Here is a 21,630-nt window from a genome sequence, read left to right as displayed (position 1 = left end):
GGGTGAGTCACTCTCTGTTGGGTCTCTGTAGGGAGCTGTCATTGTCATCTTCATTAGTGGCCCCTCTGTACCTAGCCCTCTGGCAATAAAATGTGGAATGACCTCAGGCTGTGAGACTATTGCCTGAGGAGAGGTTTCAGAGGATGGAGGAGGGCAAGCCACACTTGGAGGGACTCAAACCATGCCCTGATGGTGGCCTTAAGTTCAGGGGCCCAGCAGCAGCCGGGGAAGCCCCACTGCAGACCCTTCTCTAACTGGCTGTGCTGGTCCTGTGCTCACTGCACCTGGAGACTTGAGCATCTGACTCCACAGGAAGGGTGTGGCGTTGACTGCTGGCCATGACTGTCATGTCTGCCCCGCTCTTCCTGAGTGCCAGCTTCCTTCAGGCACATCTTTGCAGTGCTTAGTTTCTATCTTGGGCATGCCAGGTCGGCCTGCCAACATGTCTCTGCACAGAGAGCACAGTGCCCTTCGTGGGAATCTCGTGCTCTGCTGGCTTGTCGGGGGGACTTCAGAGCTGCCTGGTTGGCTTCTTGTCAGGGTCCCCAGAGGAAACAGGTGGAACACACAAACAGGATGATCCAGGAGGGACGGACAAAGGGCAGGCCAGCGCCGGGCAGCAGGGAGGCCTACAGGCCTAGGGAAGGTAATGGTGGAGCTGTGTGGCCTTCCATCCTGGAGGAACAGCACTGAGGTCAGAACCCTGAGGGACAATGTCTGTGACCGCAGGGAACCTTTCCAGTGAGGGCGGGCAAAGGCAGTTTCCTCTTTCTTTCTCCTTAGTGACGTTTTCAGCGAGGACGCCCATTGGTTAAGTCCACCTTCAGGGAAACCGAGGAGCATGTTGGAGTTGGGGTGGCTCTAGCCAGGGCCTTTTAGGGAAAGCCACTGTTCTTGCCTCTTGGGCTCCACCCAGCCCTTCTCCAGCAGCACCAGGGCGCTTTGGCTGGGTGGAGATTTGTGGTGGTGGCCTCACTGTAGACTCCCCCCCACCGCCGCCCCAGGCTTTTGTAAAAACCAGTTAAGCGGGCTGGAGAGATGGCTCAGTGGTTAAGAGCACTGGCTGCCTTTCCAGAGGTCCTGAGTTTAATTCCCAGCAACCACAAGGTGGCTCGCAACCATCTGTAATGGGATCCCATGCCCTCTTCTGGTGTGTCTGAAGACAGCGACAGTGTACTCATACATATAAAATAAATAAATCTTAAAAGAAACAAGACAGTTAAACCTTTCCACCTGTGTCATAGGACAGCTTGATGTCCTTGTGAGAGTTTTAAGTCATTTCTTTTGCACTTGAAACTCATGTTTCAATGCTTTGTTTCTTATAAGTCACCTTCCAGCACCCTGGAGTGTATGTGGTGTTGAGAGGAACTCTGCCCATATCCCCAATACAGTGGCATCCAGCTGCTTCCAAAAGGAGTGTGGTCTAGAGGAGCCTGCCTGCAGCCACTGAGCAGTTGGTCCTCTTGAGTACCTCTTTTGCTTCCTGAGGGATCCTGGCTACACCTTGCTTTGCTCAGGGAGCCCCAGTGGCGTCTGGGGACACAGACACACTACAAGTCCCATCCTCTTGGATGTCTCAGGGATTGACTTGACTAGGGCTGACACACATGTCAGAAAAGCTGAGATCGGGTGAGCTGTGCTTGCTCTGATGGGAGGGCATCAGCTGTGATTGGAACACGTGTGTGCATGCATGCATGTGTGCATTGGTGTTTTGAGACTGGGTTTCTCTGTGTAGCTCTGGCTGTCCTGGAACTGGCCAGGTAGAACAGGCTGGCCTCAAACTCACAGGATCCACCTACCTCAGCCTCCCAAGTGCTGGTAGTAAAGACCTGCACACTGCTTGGCCCAGCATGTGTCTCTCATAACACTGAATCGAGACAGATTTAAGGTTTATAGCTAGACAGGGAAGCAGGTTTACTAATCTCTGTCGGTGTCTCTAGGGAAGCAGTCTCAGTAGTGATCTCTGAGGAGGAAGCCACAGTTGATGGCTTCTATACACCGTTATAGAACATTTCCATGTGGACCAGAGGAAGGCTTCTCCATCCCTCTGAGCCTTACCCAGGGAAGGTTTCGCCACTCCCATAGCTCTAAGCATTCAAGTTCTTGACATAGCCATGCCCAAGTCAAATAATTCACAACTCTCAGGACTCTATCTGCTCTCCACATGAGGAGCCAATAGTAGGAACCCTCCTCACTGCCTTGGTCCAGAAAACAAGGGTATCATATTGGGTATCATATTTATTTGACTGTGCCTGCCTCAGTTCCTCAGATAACACCCAGCCCACTGGGGAAGTGAGATTTATGTGCCCATCTTTGACACACAGGGTAGTGTGGGCTCTCCTGTGGGATGCGCTCAGGATGTGGGGAGAAAATGGGGTCTGAGGTCAGGGTGAGTCTACGGGGGATTGGGAGGTGAGGGGGCCGGTTAGGCTTCTCCACCTGTGGCACATGTGGCATTTGAGGTTGATGACTCTTAGGAAGAGGATCATTCTGTATTCCTGGCTGTCACTAACAAGATGTCAAACTATCCATGCCCTAGTGAAGATTCAAATGTCTCTAGTCATTACTAAATGTCTTCAAAGGACTGTCTCCTTCTGGGACACTGGGCTAAGGATATAGGGGTTAGCTGGGAGGGACTTAGAATGGTTAAAGGATAACTTTAAGCCAGAACAGGATGCAGATGGGTGGCAGCAGCAGGTAGCATATCTTGAAGGACACTCAGCTTTTGAATCTAGCACAGGGACATTAACGTCTTGATTGTCATACTAGTCTCCTGCAGCTAACAGGGCTTGTGAAGTTCCTCCCAGATCTGGCTGGCTCTAGGGTGCTTGGCCCCTTTCTTGTTCAAGGTATGACCAGAATGGTGATCCTCTTCTTCCTTCTCCTCTTCCTCCTCTTCCTTCTTCTCCACCTCTTCCTCCCTCTCCTCCTCCTCCTCTTCCTCATCCTGGACAGCAGTTTTAAATTTTTCCATCAAGTCCATAATAGCCCAGTAAGTTATACCCACCAATCCAAGTCCTCAGTAGCAAGTTACATCTAGTCTGTTTTTCTTGCATCACCCCTTCGAAACATGGACAAAATCAGTCTTCCTTTCATAGCTTGTGCATAGCAAAAGTCTGCTTCCCAATACCTTGTAATTAGGGAGTAAATGTGTGATCAAGCAAATGGCATTAGTTGTGAGAAGACAGTGGTGAGATTGTATAGATGTGATCCTGGTAAAGGAAGGAAAAGAAAGGAAGGAAGGGGAAAAAGAAAGCCAGAAAGCATTGTATAGGAACAGCAAACTATTGGGGGCTTGGAGATAGATGGCTCAGGTGTTCAAAGCACTGCCTGACATGAGTTTGGTTCCCAGCATGCACTTGGCAGCTCACAAGCATCTGTCACTCCATTTGCAGGGCATTCGTCATCCTCGGGTTCTTCCGGGCACTGCACGTTGAATAGTGTACATACACACGCAGGCAAAACACCCACACACATTAAGAACCATCTCAAGGGCTTGCAAAATATTGTTTTCAAATGATAATAAATCAAACTGACGTGATGAACGTCTGTATGGGCGCGGTGTTTTCCTCGTCTGCATAAATCTGCTGAGAAAGGGTCGTGGTGTATATTCCTGTTCATTCAGGCTGAGCGTGTTTTTGGTACAAAGGCCAGAGTCCCTTTAATGAGAAGAGGGACTCTAGCAGAAAGGTACCCCTCTTCTCAGCACCAACTCCCCTCTCTCTGATAGGGGTTGGGAAATACCTGTGCTCAGGGTGACCTTGGTCTGATCTCCGGATAAAGATCTTACTCTTAGGAATTGCCTAGCCCCACTAGGATGACTCACTTGGCTTGTTCACATGGTACAAAATCTCTCTGTGCTGTGAAACCCCAAGATCCAAAGGAGAGATGGGTTGTGGCCCCTACCTTCAATCCTCTCATGATTGGGGAGGGTCTCTGCTAGTCCAGAAAACCCAAGGGCCCTCGCTCAGACATTCGGGCAAGCCTTTCCCCCGGATCTCTTGCCCCGGACCTCCAGGTTCTTGTTTTTGTTTGTTTTAAGATGTATTTATTTTCTTTATCCATATGGGTACACTGTAGCTGTCTTCAGACACATCAGAAAGAGGACATATGAGGAGGGCATCAGATCCCATTACAGACGGTTGTGAGCCACCATGTGGTTGCTGGGAATTGAGCTCAGGACCTCTGGAAGAGCAGTCAGTGCTCTTAACTGCCGAGTCATCTCTCCAGCCCTGTTCATTTGTTTGTTTGCTTGCTTGCTTGTTTGTTTTTGAGACAGGGTCTCATTATGTAGCTCTGGCTGTCCTGGAACTCACTATGTAGACCAGACTGGACAGAGATCCGCCTGCCTCTGCCTCCCACTTGCTGGGATTTAAGGTGTTCACCCCCACATTCATCAAAGTACCTCCAGGTCCTTGGAAGTATGAAGTCTCGAGGCAGTGTTGCAAACAGCGTGGTGGTTCTGTTTGTGAGCAAGGACGTGAGTTCAGGTGGCTCTGTGATCCTTTGTGTGGAGCACCAGCCATCTGGGTCAGGGGCACATGAACCATTTAGGGGTCTTTTTTTCTTCTATATTTTTTACAACAAATCTTCAGATTTGAAGACTCTGTTAAGACTCCACGTTTTCATAAAGTGAATTGAGCAAAGTACCTAAACTGTTCTGACCAAGGGTTCAGCAAAATGACCTTACTTTGTTTTTTGTTTTTTGTTTTTTCTTTTTTACTCTTCCACTGCTCAAAATCCTCTTGCCAACAAAGGGGAGTGTGGTGTTTCATACGAGCCTATGGGAGTGCACCCCAGGGGTTCGGTTACCGTAAAAGCACTCATTGTCCACAAGCCCGAGCCTGTAGTGTGAATTAGTTGTTTCTTTCCGGCTGTGTTTCCTGCCGATGCAGCGAGCTCCTGTCTGGCCTACGCAGGTATTCCATAAATATCGAGTAGCTATACTTCCACCCAAGCACATTCCACCGCCTCTCTGTGGGTCACAGGGTGATGTCTGAGACCCTGGTTATCTATTCTCCATCTCCCGTCCTTGGAATGTTAAGCTTAGTGGGTAATAGAAGCCAGCCAAGGGACCTGGAATGGCCAGTGAGCCCTGTGGGAGTGTTGGCTGGGTGCCCCTCTGTAGAGCTGCAGTGGTAGTGACGGGTCAGGTCGTGCAGCAGGTACCAAGGACACGGCCTGTCCTCTGACAGGTGGCAGAGCTGCGAGATAAGGTGCCTGGCTTCCGTTCCTAAACACAGGCTGGTCCGACGGTAGGGAGCCGCCTGCATGGAAATTTCATAGCGCCCGCCCAGTCTCACCCTGGGTCTTTGTGTTCCATTGCTCTGTTATGGAAAGTCCTCCAGAAGCTAGGCAGCCTGTCTGGGGTGTGTCCTGTCCTGTGGGATGGCTGCTCTCCCACTTCCCCCCATCCTATCTCCCTCATCTTCTTCCAGTCTACCCTTGTGTTCTGTGCAACTTGAGATGCAGTTTATGCCAGCAAGGCTGCTCCCTCTGCACCCTAGTTCTGGGACCACGTACCCTGACATCTTGCCTAGTGCTAGGGTGTGTACGTCTACAGCAGTCCTCTGGGTTCTGGGAGGAGATGGGGAAACTGAGGCACAGAACTATCCGGCGGGCTGAGACACCACCTGTGTCTTTTAGCTGCTAATGGGTCAGTGGCTCTCAAATGTGTCATCCTCTCATCCTGACACAAGCCCTCCTTTTGTGAATGTCCCTTTCCTCCACTGTCTCTCTGCTTTTCCTAGCAAGCTCACACTTTCTCTCCCACCAGTTCAACACCTACCTTCATCATGAAAGTTTGAGCTCCTTGCCCTCAGGACCTATCCGGGGCACTCCGAGGTGAGGTCAGAGATAAGAAGCTAGAATGGGAGGTCTCTCTGTTGTGTCCCAGACTGGGGGTGGGAGGCAGAAAGAGGTCCATCGGCGGGGTCGTAGCTAGAGTAGGCCAGGTTTTGTAAGAACGCATAAGATTCTGTCCATATGCATGAGGTGTGAGATCTGCTGGCCAGCGTGTGCATGTGTGTGCGCGTGTATAGGTACTAGTGAGCATCTTTGTGAGCATGCATGAACAGATGAGCCCCAGTGAGGGTGTGTTGAGGATGTTGGGGTGTGGTGTGAGCGTACAAGTGCACACTTCCTGCAGTCACTGACCTGTGCTCTCTCCCTGGCCGGAGCACTTCCAGCTTGCCCAGGCTACCTCACTGTATAGCCTAGGCTTAGTGGGTCTTGTCTTAAATATTGGAATATGCACTGGTAAAGGAGAGACCAGCAGCCATTTCCCAGGTGTGCCCTTCCCCCCCATGCCCCACATGTCTGTGATCAGGACTGCCAGACTTGCCTTTGTCTTCAATGTGAAACGCAAGAGACACGAACGCAACTTTGTTACTGGGGGATAGTCCCATGTACACGCTAGGGGCCTCAATGGCTGGAGGAGGCCGATTGAGGTAGGCAGGAAGTGCCTGTGGAAGCCCATGGGTGGCAGACACTGCAGGGTAGACATGGGGTTGCTGTTGGAGAAATGACAGTACAGCACATCACCTCCTGCCGACATTCCTGGGCTCCCGCCATCTGTGAATTCTTTGCTATGAATGCTGGTGGCTCATTTCTGAACGCCGAGTGTGAATCCATTCACATCTTAAGCCTCACTGTACCTGCATCTGGTTTCATAGGCACCCCGCTCTGCCCGCCCCCACGCTGAAACCAAACCCCCACTGGCCTCCCAGTGAGGAGTTGTCTGTAGCAGGGTTAAAAGACTGCAGAAATGTGAGCGCTTCGGAGGACCAAAGGCTTTTGTGTGCACACAAAAGCTCTCTGCAGATACTTTAGGCATCTAAGTGGAAGGCATCAGGGAGGGGCCGTACACCGGGAAGAAAATACGCTGGAGAAAAATGAAAGGGACAGGCTCGGGTGCGGCGTTGGCATCAGGAGTCCGGATCTGCACAGATTGGTAGAGCTGGCCTTTGGGGGCCTCACCTTGAAGGGCACAGTAGCCCTTGGTTTCTTGAGTGGAGGAGGAGTTACTGTGGTAGCCCCACCCACTGGCTATTTCCTTTCTACCTGTGTGTGTGTGTGTGTGTGTGTGTGTGTGTGTGTGTGTGTGTCCGTCCGTGTCCGTGTCCGTCCGTCCTGCTCATAGCAGCCTTTGTGACCAAGGTGGGACCCTGAGGTTGTAGACCCCGAAGTGTACGGATGCTGAGTATAGATGCTGATGATGGTACTCAGATGCGGTATCATGTGTTGCTATGCTGTCTGGTTCTCACCTCTGGGCTTCGTGTTTTGTACCACTTCTGCTCCAGTGTCCCGGCCTGGTCACTGCTGAGTTTTCTGTCCTGGAGATGATACCCAAGGTTCAGTGGGCCTGAAGAAAATACCTCAGGCTTGGGAGTCCTCCTGGTCTTGGCCATCTGCTCCCAAAGATACAAACAGCCCTGAGAAGGCTAATCACCCCATGTTCATCATCCCACACAGACCAGAGGAAAACTCTTGAGCCTACCACTTGGCTCCTTTAATCATGGGCTCCTGTCTTTGGTGTAAATACATGGCAAATTTTTAAATGTTCACTTTTAAAATATTAGAAAGTACCGGGTGGTGGTGGCAACGGCACACGCCTTTAGTCCCAGCACTCAGGAGGCAGGAGCAGGTGAATCTCTGAGTTTGAGACCAGCCTGGTCTACAGAGTGAGTTCCAGATCAGCCAGGGCTACACAGAGAAACCCTGCCTGGAAAAAAACGAACGAAAAGCAAGTTAGAAAGCTGCCTGTTTTGTCCTGTTCTTTGTTCATCCTCATATGAGCTGGGGCCCAGGAAACCCAGTAGCTGTTCAAGATGCCATCACTGTCTTCAATGGAATCTCTACCTTCATTCGGTGTGGGACATCAGCTTCTCACTGGGACATGTGCTCTGTCTGTCTCTGCTCTGTATCCTCCCTCCCCTCTCTTTTATTTTAATCTTAAATTTTTTATTTCATGACAAGATCTCATGTATCCCAGGCTAGCTCAAATCCACTACGTAGCTAACACTGGCCTTGACTTCCCAAGGGCCAGAGTTACAGGTGTAGGTCACACCATGCCTGGATTTGTGGAGTACTAGTGTTTTTACTAGGGCCTTCCGAATGCCGGATAAGCATTCTACCAACAGAGCTACATCCCCAGCCTCCCCTTCCCTTTAAAAAGCTTGTTTAAAAATCACGCTTTTATTTACGTGTGTGTCTGCGTGTACGTACATGGGTTTGCCAGTGCCGTGGTGTGTGTGGTTGGAGGACAGCTGTGAAGAATCCATTCTGTCTTTCCTCCGTGAGGGTCAAACTCATGTTCTTACTCAGTGGCAGGTGTCTTTATCCACTGAGTGAAAAGGAATGTTTATTTTTGTTATGGTGGTGCTGGGACAGAACCCTGAGCCCAACCCTCCTGTCTTTCTTTGACCTCAGAAGTCCCCAAAATCTCCATTGATGCACCTGCAGCATCCCCATCTGGCTTCCCCATCTCCAGTCGAGCCCCTTGTGCAGTTCATAAAGCCCTTACCAATGACGGCCATCTTTCTTGCTGTGCATTGCCGCCAGCCACAGCAGCAGAGGGCTAAGTGGTTGAATTAGATGGACTTCCAGAGAGAGCAGGGTGGATCGCTGGAGAGTACTGCCTGAAGTTCACCTGGCCCAAAGAGGCATCTTTCAAAAACAAAAACACACTGCAGTACACAAACATGCTGTCTAATCTAGAATGTTCTTCCAATCTCACAATGATACTTTGTTGCTCTCGGCTGTCATCTCCAACGCCCCCCCCTTCTGCCCCCTGCAGCCACAGCCACCAGCCAACCTCGGTGTGGATGTGGATGTTCTGGGCATCTGGGCTGTGTGGCATCATATAACACAAGTCCTCAGTGCCATGCTGCAGGGCTCATCAAGGCTGTGGTGGGTGGCAGTGCCCCAGTTCCTCGTAGCAAATAACGGGCCAGTGTCTAGCTCTGTCCCTCTATTAAGGGGGCATCTCAGTTGTTTCTGCCGTCATAGGGGAATTGTAAGTACTGTTGTGAGCATGTGTAAACCTTTTTCTTCTGTCTTGAGTCTCTATGTTCCCATGGGCATGTTGTCCCTGGGAATGGGATGGTGCATTCTGCCTGCAGTGGCCAACAACTGGCTCTGATGACACCCCTGCATATATCCTGGTCACCTCTTATAACTTTTTACTGTCCACCCCCTTTTTTGTGAGACAGAGTCTCTCCATGTACTTCTGTCTGCCTTGGAACTCATTATGTAGACCAGGCCGTCCTCCCAAATCACAGAGATCTGCCTGCCTCTGCCTCCTAAGTGCTGGGGTTAAAAGTGTGCATCACCGCTCCTGGTTTCTTTTAACCTTGACAGTGAGCTCCCCTCCCCCAGTGAGTGGTAAGCCCATTGTTGGACAGCCAGAAACCCAGACCCTTCACTGAGGTTGCTGTCCCCTGGCTGCTCCAGTCCCAGCCCCAGCAAGTGCTACCCGCCCTCCCCCTCATCTCTCTCCTTCTCCTGATTGTGTTTGACCCACATGTGTTTGGTTCTCTGGTTCTCTGACCACAAGCTCCTTCACTTTATCTGCAAGGCCAGAGCCTTACGACCAGCTCTGACCCCTCAGAATGGAGCCGGGCATCAGCCTGTCAGCTCGATTGCTCCTTATCAGCAGGAGCTGCTCTGGATAGAAGCCTGGGTGTTCCCCGCCCCCTGTTTTTCACCCCAGTGCTCTTTCCTCCCTGTCTGCGCTTGAATCCCATGGTGCTGAGCTGTTGACTATGAACCGTAGTGTACAGCAATCACAGTCTGGTAAATAGCAGCTTAGCTTCATGAAAGCCTCCGCGCTTAAAGGCTGTTTACATCCACTCTCTGAAGGCCCACACCCATTCCCAAAAATGTAAATTACATGCTACGCAGATGATGCGGGGCTCGTACATCCCGGGGATGGTCGTCCTTTCTCAGCGTGGTACCTAACACTTAAGCATCCTTAATGGGTACCTCACCAATCTCCCAAAGCAAGCTGCTGCTCCCAAGTGAGAAAACGGATGATTTTCCATAACTGTCTAACTACTACTTAACAGAGGTGAACTCTCTGAGGAAATAGATAATCAGAGATTGACCTAAGATACTTGGCTCCCCTTGGGTCCAGAAGAAAGGTTTGTGGGAGACTCTTATATTTCAGTAGACACTACAATCCTTCTAACATCAACAGGACAGATGGTCTACTGTGTGTGTGTGTGTGTGTGTAAGTTATGTATGTTTGAGCATTTGAGCATGTGTGTATCTCTGTAATGAAAATCTTGGGGTTCTAATGCTGTGAAGAGACACCATAATCAAGGCAACTCTGACAAAAGAAAGCACTTCATTCGGGCTGGCTTGTAGTTTCTGAGATTTAGTTCATTGTCACCATGGCAGGAAGCATGGCGGGCGGCACGCAGGCAGACGTGGTGCTGGAGAGAGGTAGCTGAGAGTTCCGCATCCTAATTGGCAGGCACAAAAAGGGGGAGTGACACTGGGCCTCAAAGCCCACCTCCAGTGACACACTTCCTCCAACAAGGCCACACCTTGTAATCGTGCCCCTCCATATGAGCCCATGAGGGCCAGCTTCATTCAAACCACCATGTATGTATGTATGTATGTATGTATGTATGTATGTATGTATGTATGTATGTATGTATGTGTGTGTATATATATATATATATATATATATATATATACATACATACATACACAGGTGCACTTGCATTTTGTGGAGGTCAGAGGTCAGAGCTTCGGATATTTTCCTCAGTTGCTCCCCATCTTAGTTTTTTCACACTGAACTTGGAGCCCACTGGTCAGCTTGGCTGGCTGGCTGGCTAGTTCTGTGGATCCATCTCCCCTATCCCCCACCCAGTGTTGGAATTAGAGGCACACACGGCCACACTGAGCTTATATATGGGTCCTGGGGATTTGAACCCAGGTCCTCATGCTTGCCTGGCAAACAAGTTATGCAGTGAGCCCAGGTATTTTAATCTTGATTCCTGCCTTATACCCGGAGAAACTGCCGCCGTGAGCTGGTTTAGGGTAGATGGTTGGAGGAGACAGGGGAGGGCTCACATCAGGTGACTACGTGGCAAAGTCACCCACTTTACTACTTCAGGGTACGTGGCCCGAGCAGATGGACCCGGGTAATACACCTCAGACAGTTGGTTGACACTCCTGCTGCCAGCACTCCATGACCTACCTCCCAGCGCAACATCTACACCAAACAGGGGCCTCACTCCTTTGAGAATCATGGGGTTTCATTTTGAATGAGCTACGCAGTCATTCCCTGGTAAAAGGCATTAGGGTGATTTAATTATAGTTTCTATATATTTTTTAAATATTTATTTTATGTATGTGAGTACACTGTAGCTGTCTTCAGAGGAGGGCCTGGGCTCTCATTATAGATGGTTGTGAGCCACCATGTGGTTGCTGGGAATTGAACTCAGGACCTCTGGAAGAACAGTCAGTGTTCTTAACCGCTGAGCCATCCCTCCGGCCCCTAGTCTCTGTATTTATAGCTATTCCCAATAGTATAAAGAAACATGTTAATGCAAGCGGCCCCAGCACTGTTACAGCTAGAAACAGTACTGGGCCCATTGATTTGGTTTGCTGTTTGTTTTGAAGTGTGATTTTGCTATGTTGCCCAGGCTGGCCTGGAACTCCCAAACTTAAGTGATACTCCAGTCTCAGCCTCCTGAGTTCTAGGACTATGGGTGTGCCAACATACCCGTCTAGGCCGATTTGGTTTTTGGGGCGAGAGGGTGTTGAGGAGAGCTGTTGTCCATGAGGGAGGAAGAGTCTGTCTAGTGAGCCAATTGTAAGGTCTGATGACACCACCCTGCGTTTATGGTCACAGCACCTAGGGACACAGGTACTGTGCTTTGGTAACCCACTGTGCTGGCTGGAAGGAAATCAAGTTGCCTGTGTCAATACAGCCTGTCAGCCCTCTGGCTGTTGGCCTGTTTCTAAAACCCGAGACCTTCATACCTTCTGTCTAGTGTGAACAGTGCAGTCGCCTCCTTGTCTATTCCTAGACGGATTTCAGAGGTTACATGGGTGGATACTTGGTATCTCAAGAGGGCCCACCAAGCCTGTAACCATGAGGGCTTCCAGGAAAAGAAGCAATTTCTGGGTGGCAGCCAGAGCCTCTCCAACAGGGGGAGGTTTCACTGCAGTCCCTGGGTGGGAGCCATGGCTTGAGATAGGAGTCCAAGCTGATACAGGATGTCAGCAGAGGGGCCAAGGCCAAGAGGTTTCCTGAGGAGCGGGTCAGGCCTGGAAACATACAAGAGGCAACGAAGGGTTGAAAGAAAAAAATTTTGGGTTTATTTATATGTTTTATGCATGTATATGTGTACTTTGTCTGCATGTATACCAGGAGATGGCATTAGACAGTTGTGAGCTGTCGTGTGGGTGCTGGGAATTGAACTCGGGACTTTCAGAAGAGCAGTGAGTGCTCTTAACCACTGAACCATCTCTCCAGCTCGAGATGAAGATAATTTGAGGGTGAGGCCAGCATGGGCGCTTAGTACTGTGGGTACTTGATCTGATCAGACTCCAGCTTTGATGGCTGGGGGACAAGTCTCCATATTTGAGTCAGAAAGCTGCAACCTGAACCCAAGGTTGTGGTGGCCAGAAGCTAGAGAGGGGCAAAAAGAGGGTCCTATGGAATGATGTGACTATATCTGAAGGCCACCGTAAGGAAGAACTTGCAACTCTGTGGCTTAGACAATAGGTGTTCTCCTCTCGGCCTGGAGAACTTGGACAGCTGTGGGACAAGAAGATTTAGTTCTATGGTTGTATGGTTGTCTGTAGTCCTGGTCTTTTATGCCTAGCAAATATAAAAATGCATTTATAAGCCAGCTTTCTAGGGAGGGTCCTGCATGTCCTTCCGTGGGTGCTGGCCACAGCTGTGGACCCCAGTCATCTTGCCTCAGGCCCCCACACTCTCTATCTTGGGGTCTGCCTTAATTTTACTGCCATAGCCCTATTTTCAACAACGTCTCATTCTGAGGTTCTGGAAGATTCCCTGTACCCCATTGTAGCAGGTTGAGAGCTAGGGTACCTCATGCTTCATGCACATGACACCACTGCAGAGCTGGGACACCCGCCCAGGGCATAGTGAGTGACAGAGCTGACAAATTCTATTCTTTCTGCTCCCACAGCCCAACATTGGCCACCTGGGCCTGCCCCATGGGCCATCTGGAGAGAAGGTGGCTGTGGTGACCGTGGATGACTGTGACGCAGCCGTGGCCGTGCACTTTGGAAGTTACGTTGGGAACTATAGCTGTGCTGCCCAGGGCACTCAGAGCGGCTCCAAGAAGTGAGTCTCCTGGAGGGCAATACAGGGTGCCCAAAACCACTCAGGCCTTGCTCTAAACATAGGTCACCCTTGCCAGGCCAATGCAGAGTATCTTGGTATCCTCTGTCTATGCTGGTATCAGGCTCCCTGTGGATAGGCATCCTCCCTCTCAGACCACAGAACCCTCCAGAATAAGTTCCCCTAGAAGCACCTGTGAAGCCAGGTGTGGCAGGGCATAGCAATAATCCTAGCACTTGGGAGTCTGAGGAACATGTGCTGAGATTCTTCATAGCCTGGTCTACATAGTGAATTTGAGGCTAGCCTGGGCTAAACAGTAGGTACCATTCAGAAAGGAAGTCGGTCTGAGCCAATTGCCATTCTTTCCTTGTCTCCCTGGATTGCTGGTCCCTGAACTCTGGATTACATGAGATAGAAGGGACTGGGATGTCCTTGCTGGTTTGGAGTCTCTCAGGGATTGTTTGAACCCGGGTCGAAGAAATTTGGTCACCCACATGCAGGGCTAGCCTTGCATTATTTTCTTTTGGTAACGCAAGCTTCAAATGTTGGAAAGCCGCTCCTGCTGTGTCCCAGCTGAGAGTTTGTGAGCGGGATTTAAAACATTGGCTTTTGATTTTTGCTTTGAGACGATGTCTCCCTTATGTAGTCCAGGCTGTCCTCCATCTTCTAATTCTCCAGCCTCAGTATCCTTAGGGTTAGTTAGGATTACAGGCTGCTACCACTGTCCCCAGCCCTGAGTCTTGGTCCCATTTTGAAGGTCATGTTCAGATGAACCTGATGAGGGTCTCACCCTTCCCTGTCCTCGCTTAACTGCTTTAACGTTCTTGGTGAACTGTGTCTTGGAGTCTAGAACCTCGCCTGGGACCTCAGTGGCCGCCTGCTGGAGGCAGAGTTCTGCTCCAATTACAAGGGACTATGGGATGCTCTCCTTTGCTGGAGAGTAGATCTCAGTAGTGGTCCTTAGTTATCCCCCAACCTCCCTCTGTTGGGAAGTGATGCAAGTGTAAGGAAATTGAGGGTCACAGACACTGCGAGGTTCCCCTCGTGACCCTGAAGTGGGTTGGCGCCCGCCCTCTAGTACCTGCTCTGCGATCAAAGCCTCCGGCTGCAGAATGCCAAGGCCTGATACCACAGAAAAGGCTTTGCCTTCCCAGGTCACTGGATCTGACTGGTCCTCTGCTTCTGGGTGGTGTCCCCAACCTGCCGGAAGATTTCCCCGTGCATAGCCGGCAGTTTGTGGGATGCATGCGAAACCTGTCCATCGATGGCCGGATCGTGGATATGGCTGCGTTTATTGCCAACAATGGCACCAGGGCAGGTAAGCACAGCCCCTGGTGTATAGGGCTAGCATGGTGCCCACTGGACATCTGTGGCCACTCCAGGGACAGAAGGGCTCTTCCTACCTCCCAGAGAGTTCTTGACAGGTACCTACCTGAGGGTAAGAGTCTCGTGGGAATGGATAGAGAGGTTGGCTTGGTGGGCGTGGCCAGAGCCCACAGTTCGCTGTGTTCCTGACATTGCAATGCTGTTCACTCACCGGGGAACACAATCCTAAGGTCTTGAACTGGTCACCATGTGGTCAGGTCAGACTATGGGATGGCACGGAAACCCTGAGTCTCAGATATGGGTGAAACTGAGAATTCCATACACTCCGGCCTGGGGTTCTCAGCATGGCCCGCAGGTTCCTGGCTAGTGGTCTCCAGCTGATCCCATTCACGCGTGGGTCAGTGTTGGGGACGGTGGAGGTCCTTAAGGAGAGCTGCCTGTGGTCTTTCAGTCAAAGCCCGGTTACGCCCTCTGCCCTGTAGGCTGTGCTTCTCAGAGGAACTTCTGCGATGGGACCTTGTGCCAGAACGGGGGCACCTGTGTGAACAGGTGGAACACGTACTTATGTGAGTGCCCCCTCCGCTTTGGTGGAAAGAACTGTGAACAAGGTAAGCATTTGTCCATTCTCCCCACATGGGAGGGGGAACACAGCAGACTCGGAGAGGGTCGGGGGAGAGGTCAGGACCTGGGGTCAGATCCATAGCATATAAAGACAGGTAACCCTGAAGGTCAGAGGAGCAAGGTGGAGGTGGGGACGCACCTGAGCCCTGTGGAGTTCTAGGTGCCTCTCCTGACAGCTGCTGCTGATTGGGCCTTGTGATGAGTGTGAAAAATGACCTCCTGCCCATCACTCAGAGATGCTGTAGGGTTTGAGTGGTGCCTTGGTTTCTTTCCTGTTGCCACATTAAAATACCAGGATGAGTAGCTGGAGAGATGGCTCAGAGGTAAAGAGCACTGGCTGCTCTTCCGGAGGTCCTGAGTTCAATTCCCAGTGGTGGCTCACAACCATCTGTAATGGGATCCAGTGCCCTCTTCTGGCCTGCAGGCAAGCATGCAGGTAGAGCAATGTATAAATAATAAGTAAATAAATCTTTAAAATCTATGACACAAAGACACTTAAGATAAAGGGTTTATTTGGCTCACGAGTCCAGATCACAGTAAGTCTGTCATGACAGGGATGCCACAGAAGCAGAGCTCGGGAGAGAATGGTGACATCACATAGTCACCGTGGCCAAGAGCAGGGAGCAGTGCATGCATTCATGCTAGGGCCCTGCTCTGCCTTCAGTCTTATGTAAGCCATGATCCCCTGCCTAGGGAATGGTGCCACCCACACACCCTCCCAAAAGCTGAACCTGCTGCATGTCCCAAGTGCCACAGGACTACCTCTTGAGTGCCATCTATCCATCTGGGGGCGGGGGAGGTCCTCCCCACACTTTTGGATGTGTCTGGTAAGCCTCAGGGCTTCTTTCTTCTGCCAGTGAGCTGCACAGAAACCATGGTGGGCATCTGCAGAGTCCATTGCCGGTGTCTTAGGGTAGCGCTGAGCACAGATAACAAGTCTGAAGCTTGCATTTGGGTTAGAATGAAAGACCCCCCTTCCCCACCTGGCTGGTAGCTGAGAAGATGCTCGCTGCCTAATTTCGGGAGGTGCCTGAGGTCCTGGTCTGTATCTGCAGTTATGCCACACCCGCAGCGCTTCACTGGTGAGAGCATCGTGTCATGGAGTGACCTCGACATCACCATCTCTGTGCCTTGGTACCTGGGGCTCATGTTCCGGACGCGGAAGGAGGATGGCGTGCTGATGGAAGCCACAGCTGGCACATCTTCCAAGCTCCATCTCCAGGTGAGTGTGTCTGCAGAGCAGACAGGTGCCCTAGAAATAACCAGACAAGAGGGGGTTTCCCGGGCTGCCTGTGAAGGGCACCGGCTGCTCACCTCCCTCCTCCTGCGCTTGGCCTATAAGTGGACAGAGACCTCGGAAGGGAAATATGGGTGACCCAAAGTGCAGTGCCATTGTGCCGTTCAGGACAGGGGAAAGGCAGAGTTCACACATGATGATGGGCCCCTGTGGGCTTCCTTTCCACCTCTCACTTTCCTCCACTGCAGTCAGAGGATGGAGCGCATAACCACGGAGCTGCTGGCTCCATGTAACTTGCCCTAGAGAGCAGCTCTGGTCTGCCTGCCTGGAATTGGGATGTTTTTGTTTTCCTGGCTTGGTTCACAGCCTTTCAGAGCTGCAGCAGATTTGGGGAGTGAACTTCCCTCAGTTCAAACTATAAGCCCTTCTCCCACATTAAACCTGCGTGCTGTTGTGCTCCGGGTCTCTGCCTAGAGGGCCATGTGTGCTTTCTCTATTTTTTTTTTTTTATCTCTTTACCATTCAGCTTGTTTGGAACCTTAGGTCAGAGTACCCAGACACTTCTGGAAGTGGTTTTAGTGCACTCCACCCACACATTTGCATATCCCTTACATGATGGTGGGTTTCTGCTAGGTCGTTGAAGCCAGCGGTACCAAGGAATGATGTGCCTTTGTGGGATCCCCCAGTGCTCTCTCACTGAGCTACTCTTGTTTTCAGCCCTTCCACTGTCTGTGCAGTAGAGAGAGCCCTTATCCTATGCTCGCCCTGAGTTTCTGAGGTGCTTAGGTTAAGCCCACTGTCTGGGACTCCATGCTTGGCCAGGAGGTCCCTCCAAACCCTCATCTAATCCTCTGCCCTTATATCTCTGACACTGGCACTGACAGGATAGATTTTCTTGTATAAACCATGGCCCCTGGTTCTTGGGCAGGATCAGAACTCTTCATTTTTGGCTTTCCTTGGACTTAACACCCTCCTGTGATAGGCAGGAGGCCCAGAGGGTCAATGTCAAAGGTCCCTTAGAGGAATCATGCCCTAGCAGGGATTTGGTCTCAGATCTGGAGGAATTAGTAACTAAGCATTTCTTTCTCTCTTCCAGGCTTTTCCAAAGATTGTATATGTAAGCACATGCATGTGTGCCTATGTCTCTCAGTGTTCGTGTCTGCCTATGTATGTGAATGTGTGCATGTGCGCGCGTGCATCTGTGTGTACATCTGTGCATGTCTTCATGCATGGGTCTGTGTTTGCATGTGTTCATGACTGCATATATGTTTGTGTGCATGTTTATATATGTCTGTGAGTGCATGCGTGCCCATATGTGTATGTATGTTTGTGCGTGTTTGCCTATGTGTATGTATGTTTATGCATGAGTGTATGCATGTCTCTGTGTGCCCATATATGAGTGCATGTAACAGGCCCTGGTGCCAGTAGACTTCTTCCCATAGGTCTGTCTCCTTCTCCCTCCTTCCTTTCAGCACGGCCTCTCCTGTATATCTGTCTCTTCTCTCCCTGAGGAATCTGGCCATACAGACACGTGAAACATATAGTACTTCTGTCCCAAGCTCTAAGGGTAGTGGCTCTTGGAAATCCCACGGCACCCTGCTGTCTGTCCCCATGTCCTCATAGAGCCATAGCTCGTTTCTTCTACTTCTTGGGCCCTGGATTCTTGGTCTTCATCCCAGTCAGGCAGCTGGAGTGGAGTCAGAGATAGTCAGAGGAGAAGTGGACCCTCAGGAAAGTCTATACCAGGCTTCCATTCCACATAAGGAAAATTGAAGCTAGAGGCTTGTGTGATCTAGGCCCCATGGATCCCAGATCAGCTAGAGAACCCCTCAGCTGGGCTCAGCTCAGAGAGTGGGAGGAGACAGGGATGCCCAGAGCCCTCCCTTCTCCCAGCTCTCGCCAGAGGTCACAGGGCCCTTGGAGAGATTTGTTTGCACTGGCTAGAGGGTGGGGTTGTCAGCCCAGACAGAAGTCAGCCTCTGGCCTATGCTTGCCCACTTCCCTGGGGGGTCACAGCCCCAGAGGTTGGGAGTGTTGGTGTTTAGGCCAAGGTAATTGTTCCTGTCATTACTCTTTCCCCATTAGCTGTAATTCCACAAGTTTCCCAGCTGCCCCAGAAGCTCACTTTGGCCTGAACTTGGAAGCATGGTCCTGCCTGGGGATGGTATTTCTCTGTGGGTGTTTCTCTGTCGGAACATATTAAATTGGCTGTTTTGGTTCAGGTGATGATGGGCGCCTACAGGCTGTCATTAGTGTACCTGAAGGAAAAGAGGCTCTGTTCAGCAGGGTTAGCCCTGACTAAACCTGGTAGCCAGACTAACCTTGGTAGCTTATCCACAGAATTAAAGACTGGATACACCAAGGATGGTTTTAAGGGGTCCAGTAGACCTCATGGGCTACTCAAGAGACCACCTGCTTGTTATGGTTCACAGAGGCTGGTCTAACGGGAATCTCAGGAATTTGGGGGGTCGGGAGAGTTCCTCTTGTAGCCTCCTGACTGCCAAGGGAACTCTGTGATGTAGCAGTTTTTGAGTGTCCCCATCCTGTAGCAAGCTAAAGCCCAGATAATTTGCCTAATTGCCGACAGACAGCCCAAATCCAGCTGTATCATCAGTCACGCTGTTGTTGACACCCATCTTGCATCGGGTAACAGTCTAAGATGGGTGGCTGCTCCTGCCCCTGTCCATGGCCTCTCCTTTTGTTGCAGACACACAGCATTTTCAATTTCCTTGTTGATTATTTTGGAGGGTTTGCCAGCAAGGCCAGAGAGAGAATGGCCCAGGGAACTTCTGTGAGGCAAAGGAAACAATATGGTGAAAATTACGTTCCCAAATCAGCTATTGGTGGAGACCAAAGTCAGGATGCATCGGTCAACGTTAGTCCTTTCTGTCAGGGCTTCCCCTGAGGCCTGTGGAACACCTCGAGTTAACCAGCACGAGACACTTTGTACTGAAACCTTTTGGTATTGTTTCTAACATGGTTGGAAGCCACACAACTTAGGCCCAATGAGTTTCAGCCCTTGGAAATGTGTCGAGACTTGCTTTAAAGCCTGGATCCAGCCAGCCTTCGTCAACATTCTGTGTGTACTTGAAAAAGAATGTGTTCTCTGCTGTCGTTAAGCAAGGAGATCCACATATGTCAAGACAGTGGCATTAATCATGGTGACACAGCCCCAGACGGTGTCCGGGGAGGAGGTGTAACTCAGTGGGTAGACTGCCTGCCTCATGTATAAAAGGCCTTGGGTTGCACCCTCAGCATTGCATAAGTCAGGTGCAATGTCGCATCCCTGTAATCCCAGATTTTAGGAAGTAGAGACTGAAGGATCAGAAACTCAGGGCCATCCTGGGCTTACTTGGGAAGTTGCAAAGCCAGCCTGGGCTGTGTAGATCCTGTCTCAGAAACCAACCAACCAGAGACCAAACAAAACAAAACAAAACAAAACAAAAACCCAAACACCTCTGAAAATACTATGCCATTGTCAAATTTGCCGGCTGTATTGTGGCACTCTGGTTCTGGACTTCAACGCTTGGCTTCTTTTCTTTCCTGGCTAACTGGCTGTTGTCCTTGTGAGCTCTTCTAGTGATGCCACTTGCCTTAAAGGTGCTCTGTCTACTAATATAGCCACACCAGCGCTTCTTCCTGCAGCGTCTCTCTCCATCTCTCCATCCTTTGGGTTGGTTTGGTTTTTTGAGACATTTTCTCCGTGTAGTCCTGGCTTTCCTGGAACTCACGTTTTAGACCAGCCTGGTCTTGAACTCAGAGACTCGCTTGCCTCTGCCCATCGAGAGCTGGGATTAAAGGCGTGTGCCACCACCATGTCCCAGCTGTGCTTGTCCTTTTACTATTGGAATTTGTGTATCTTTAATTTCAGGTGTGTCATGGGGTGTGGCTTTTAAATCTTGAGTCTCATCTCGGTGGGCAGTATCGTTAAGGGAACGGTGAACATCTTACATAAGCCGCATCCCTGCTTTCTATTTCTATTTCTTCCATGTATTTAAATGTTGGTGACTCGATCCTTCTGGAATGTTGTGCTAACAACCAGAAAAGAGAGTCTGCTGGTCCTAAGTCTGTGGTTCTCGTGGACACTCTTAGTCTGGGGCTAACAATTCTGTCATCCCTATTCTACCCTTGAGTTTTAGGCATGCTATGGTGTCCTTCTATTTTGGGATATTTTTATTGAGTGCCAGGCATTGTACTGAAAATCTAGAGAGAACTGGTATCATCAGTCACCTTGTTTGTGGTAGACAGAAGCTGGAAGAGGTAGTCCCAGACCCAAGAGAGTCAAAGCCAACATCCGTTCCTGCAAGATCTGCTGTTTCTTGTTTACTAAACGTATCACAGCTCATCCTCTCGATGCAAAGCCTTGAAGATGCTGGCCCATCCAGCCTTGAAGATGCTGCCCATCCAATGCAGCCTTGCTGGAATTGAGATTCTGGTCTTTATCCCATGGGCCTGCAGGACTCTCTTCAGCTCTTGCTGAAGTTTGAGTCTTCGGAACCAGCTGGCAGCCCTGGGAAAGCAGAGCTGCAGGTTCCTTCCCCATGGCCTTTGTCCCTGCAACTCTTGCCGTGCCACTTAAAGCGTCACACACGACGTCCCAACTCAGAGGAGGAGGATGGTCCAACTTACCTAGTATTCTGTCAAGTCAAAAAAAAACCCAAAATAACAAAAAACAAAACAAAACAAACAAACAAAAAACCTGGCATTGCCCCAGCTGCACTAAATTTAAAGTTTTACATTTATGTATCTATTCGTTTAATTATACGTGTGCATGTGTGACCCAGAGGACAACTTGTCAGTTCTTCCTTTGCATCCTGTGGGTCCCAGGGATCTAAGTCAGGTCATTGGGTTTGGCAGCAAAAACCGTGACCTCCTGAGCCATCTTGTCAGCCCCCAACTGTGTTCATTTCTTTCCTTTCTTTTTTCTTTTTTTTCTTGTTTGTGGTTTTGGTTTGGCTGGATTTTTGTTTTGTTTTGGCTTGGCTTGCCTGGAATTGACTGTATAGACCAGGCTGGCCTCAAATTCATGAGATCTGCCTCTGAGTGCTGGAACTAAAGGCATATGCTCCACGGTGCCCGGCCTCCATGGCATTAATTTAAAACACTGTTATGGGCT

At 50.3% G+C, this 21,630-nt stretch overlaps 1 protein-coding gene across 1 annotated transcript in view; it reads left to right on the top strand.

Moving 5' to 3' along the window:
* Celsr1 (cadherin EGF LAG seven-pass G-type receptor 1) overlaps positions 1-21,630 on the top strand; it is an 86,233-nt gene that overhangs the window by 32,042 nt on the left and 32,561 nt on the right. Inside the window, exons 6-9 of the mRNA XM_032890853.1 lie at positions 13,176-13,333; positions 14,485-14,648; positions 15,139-15,264; positions 16,333-16,499. Coding sequence (XP_032746744.1) covers positions 13,176-13,333; positions 14,485-14,648; positions 15,139-15,264; positions 16,333-16,499 — 615 coding nt within the window. The remainder of the gene's footprint in view (positions 1-13,175; positions 13,334-14,484; positions 14,649-15,138; positions 15,265-16,332; positions 16,500-21,630) is intronic.

This window comes from Rattus rattus, chromosome 1 (assembly GCF_011064425.1).
Source record: "Rattus rattus isolate New Zealand chromosome 1, Rrattus_CSIRO_v1, whole genome shotgun sequence".
Taxonomy (NCBI): domain Eukaryota; kingdom Metazoa; phylum Chordata; class Mammalia; order Rodentia; family Muridae; genus Rattus; species Rattus rattus.
Note: the sequence above shows the minus strand (reverse complement) of the source record. Positions and strands in the feature narration are given on the sequence as shown.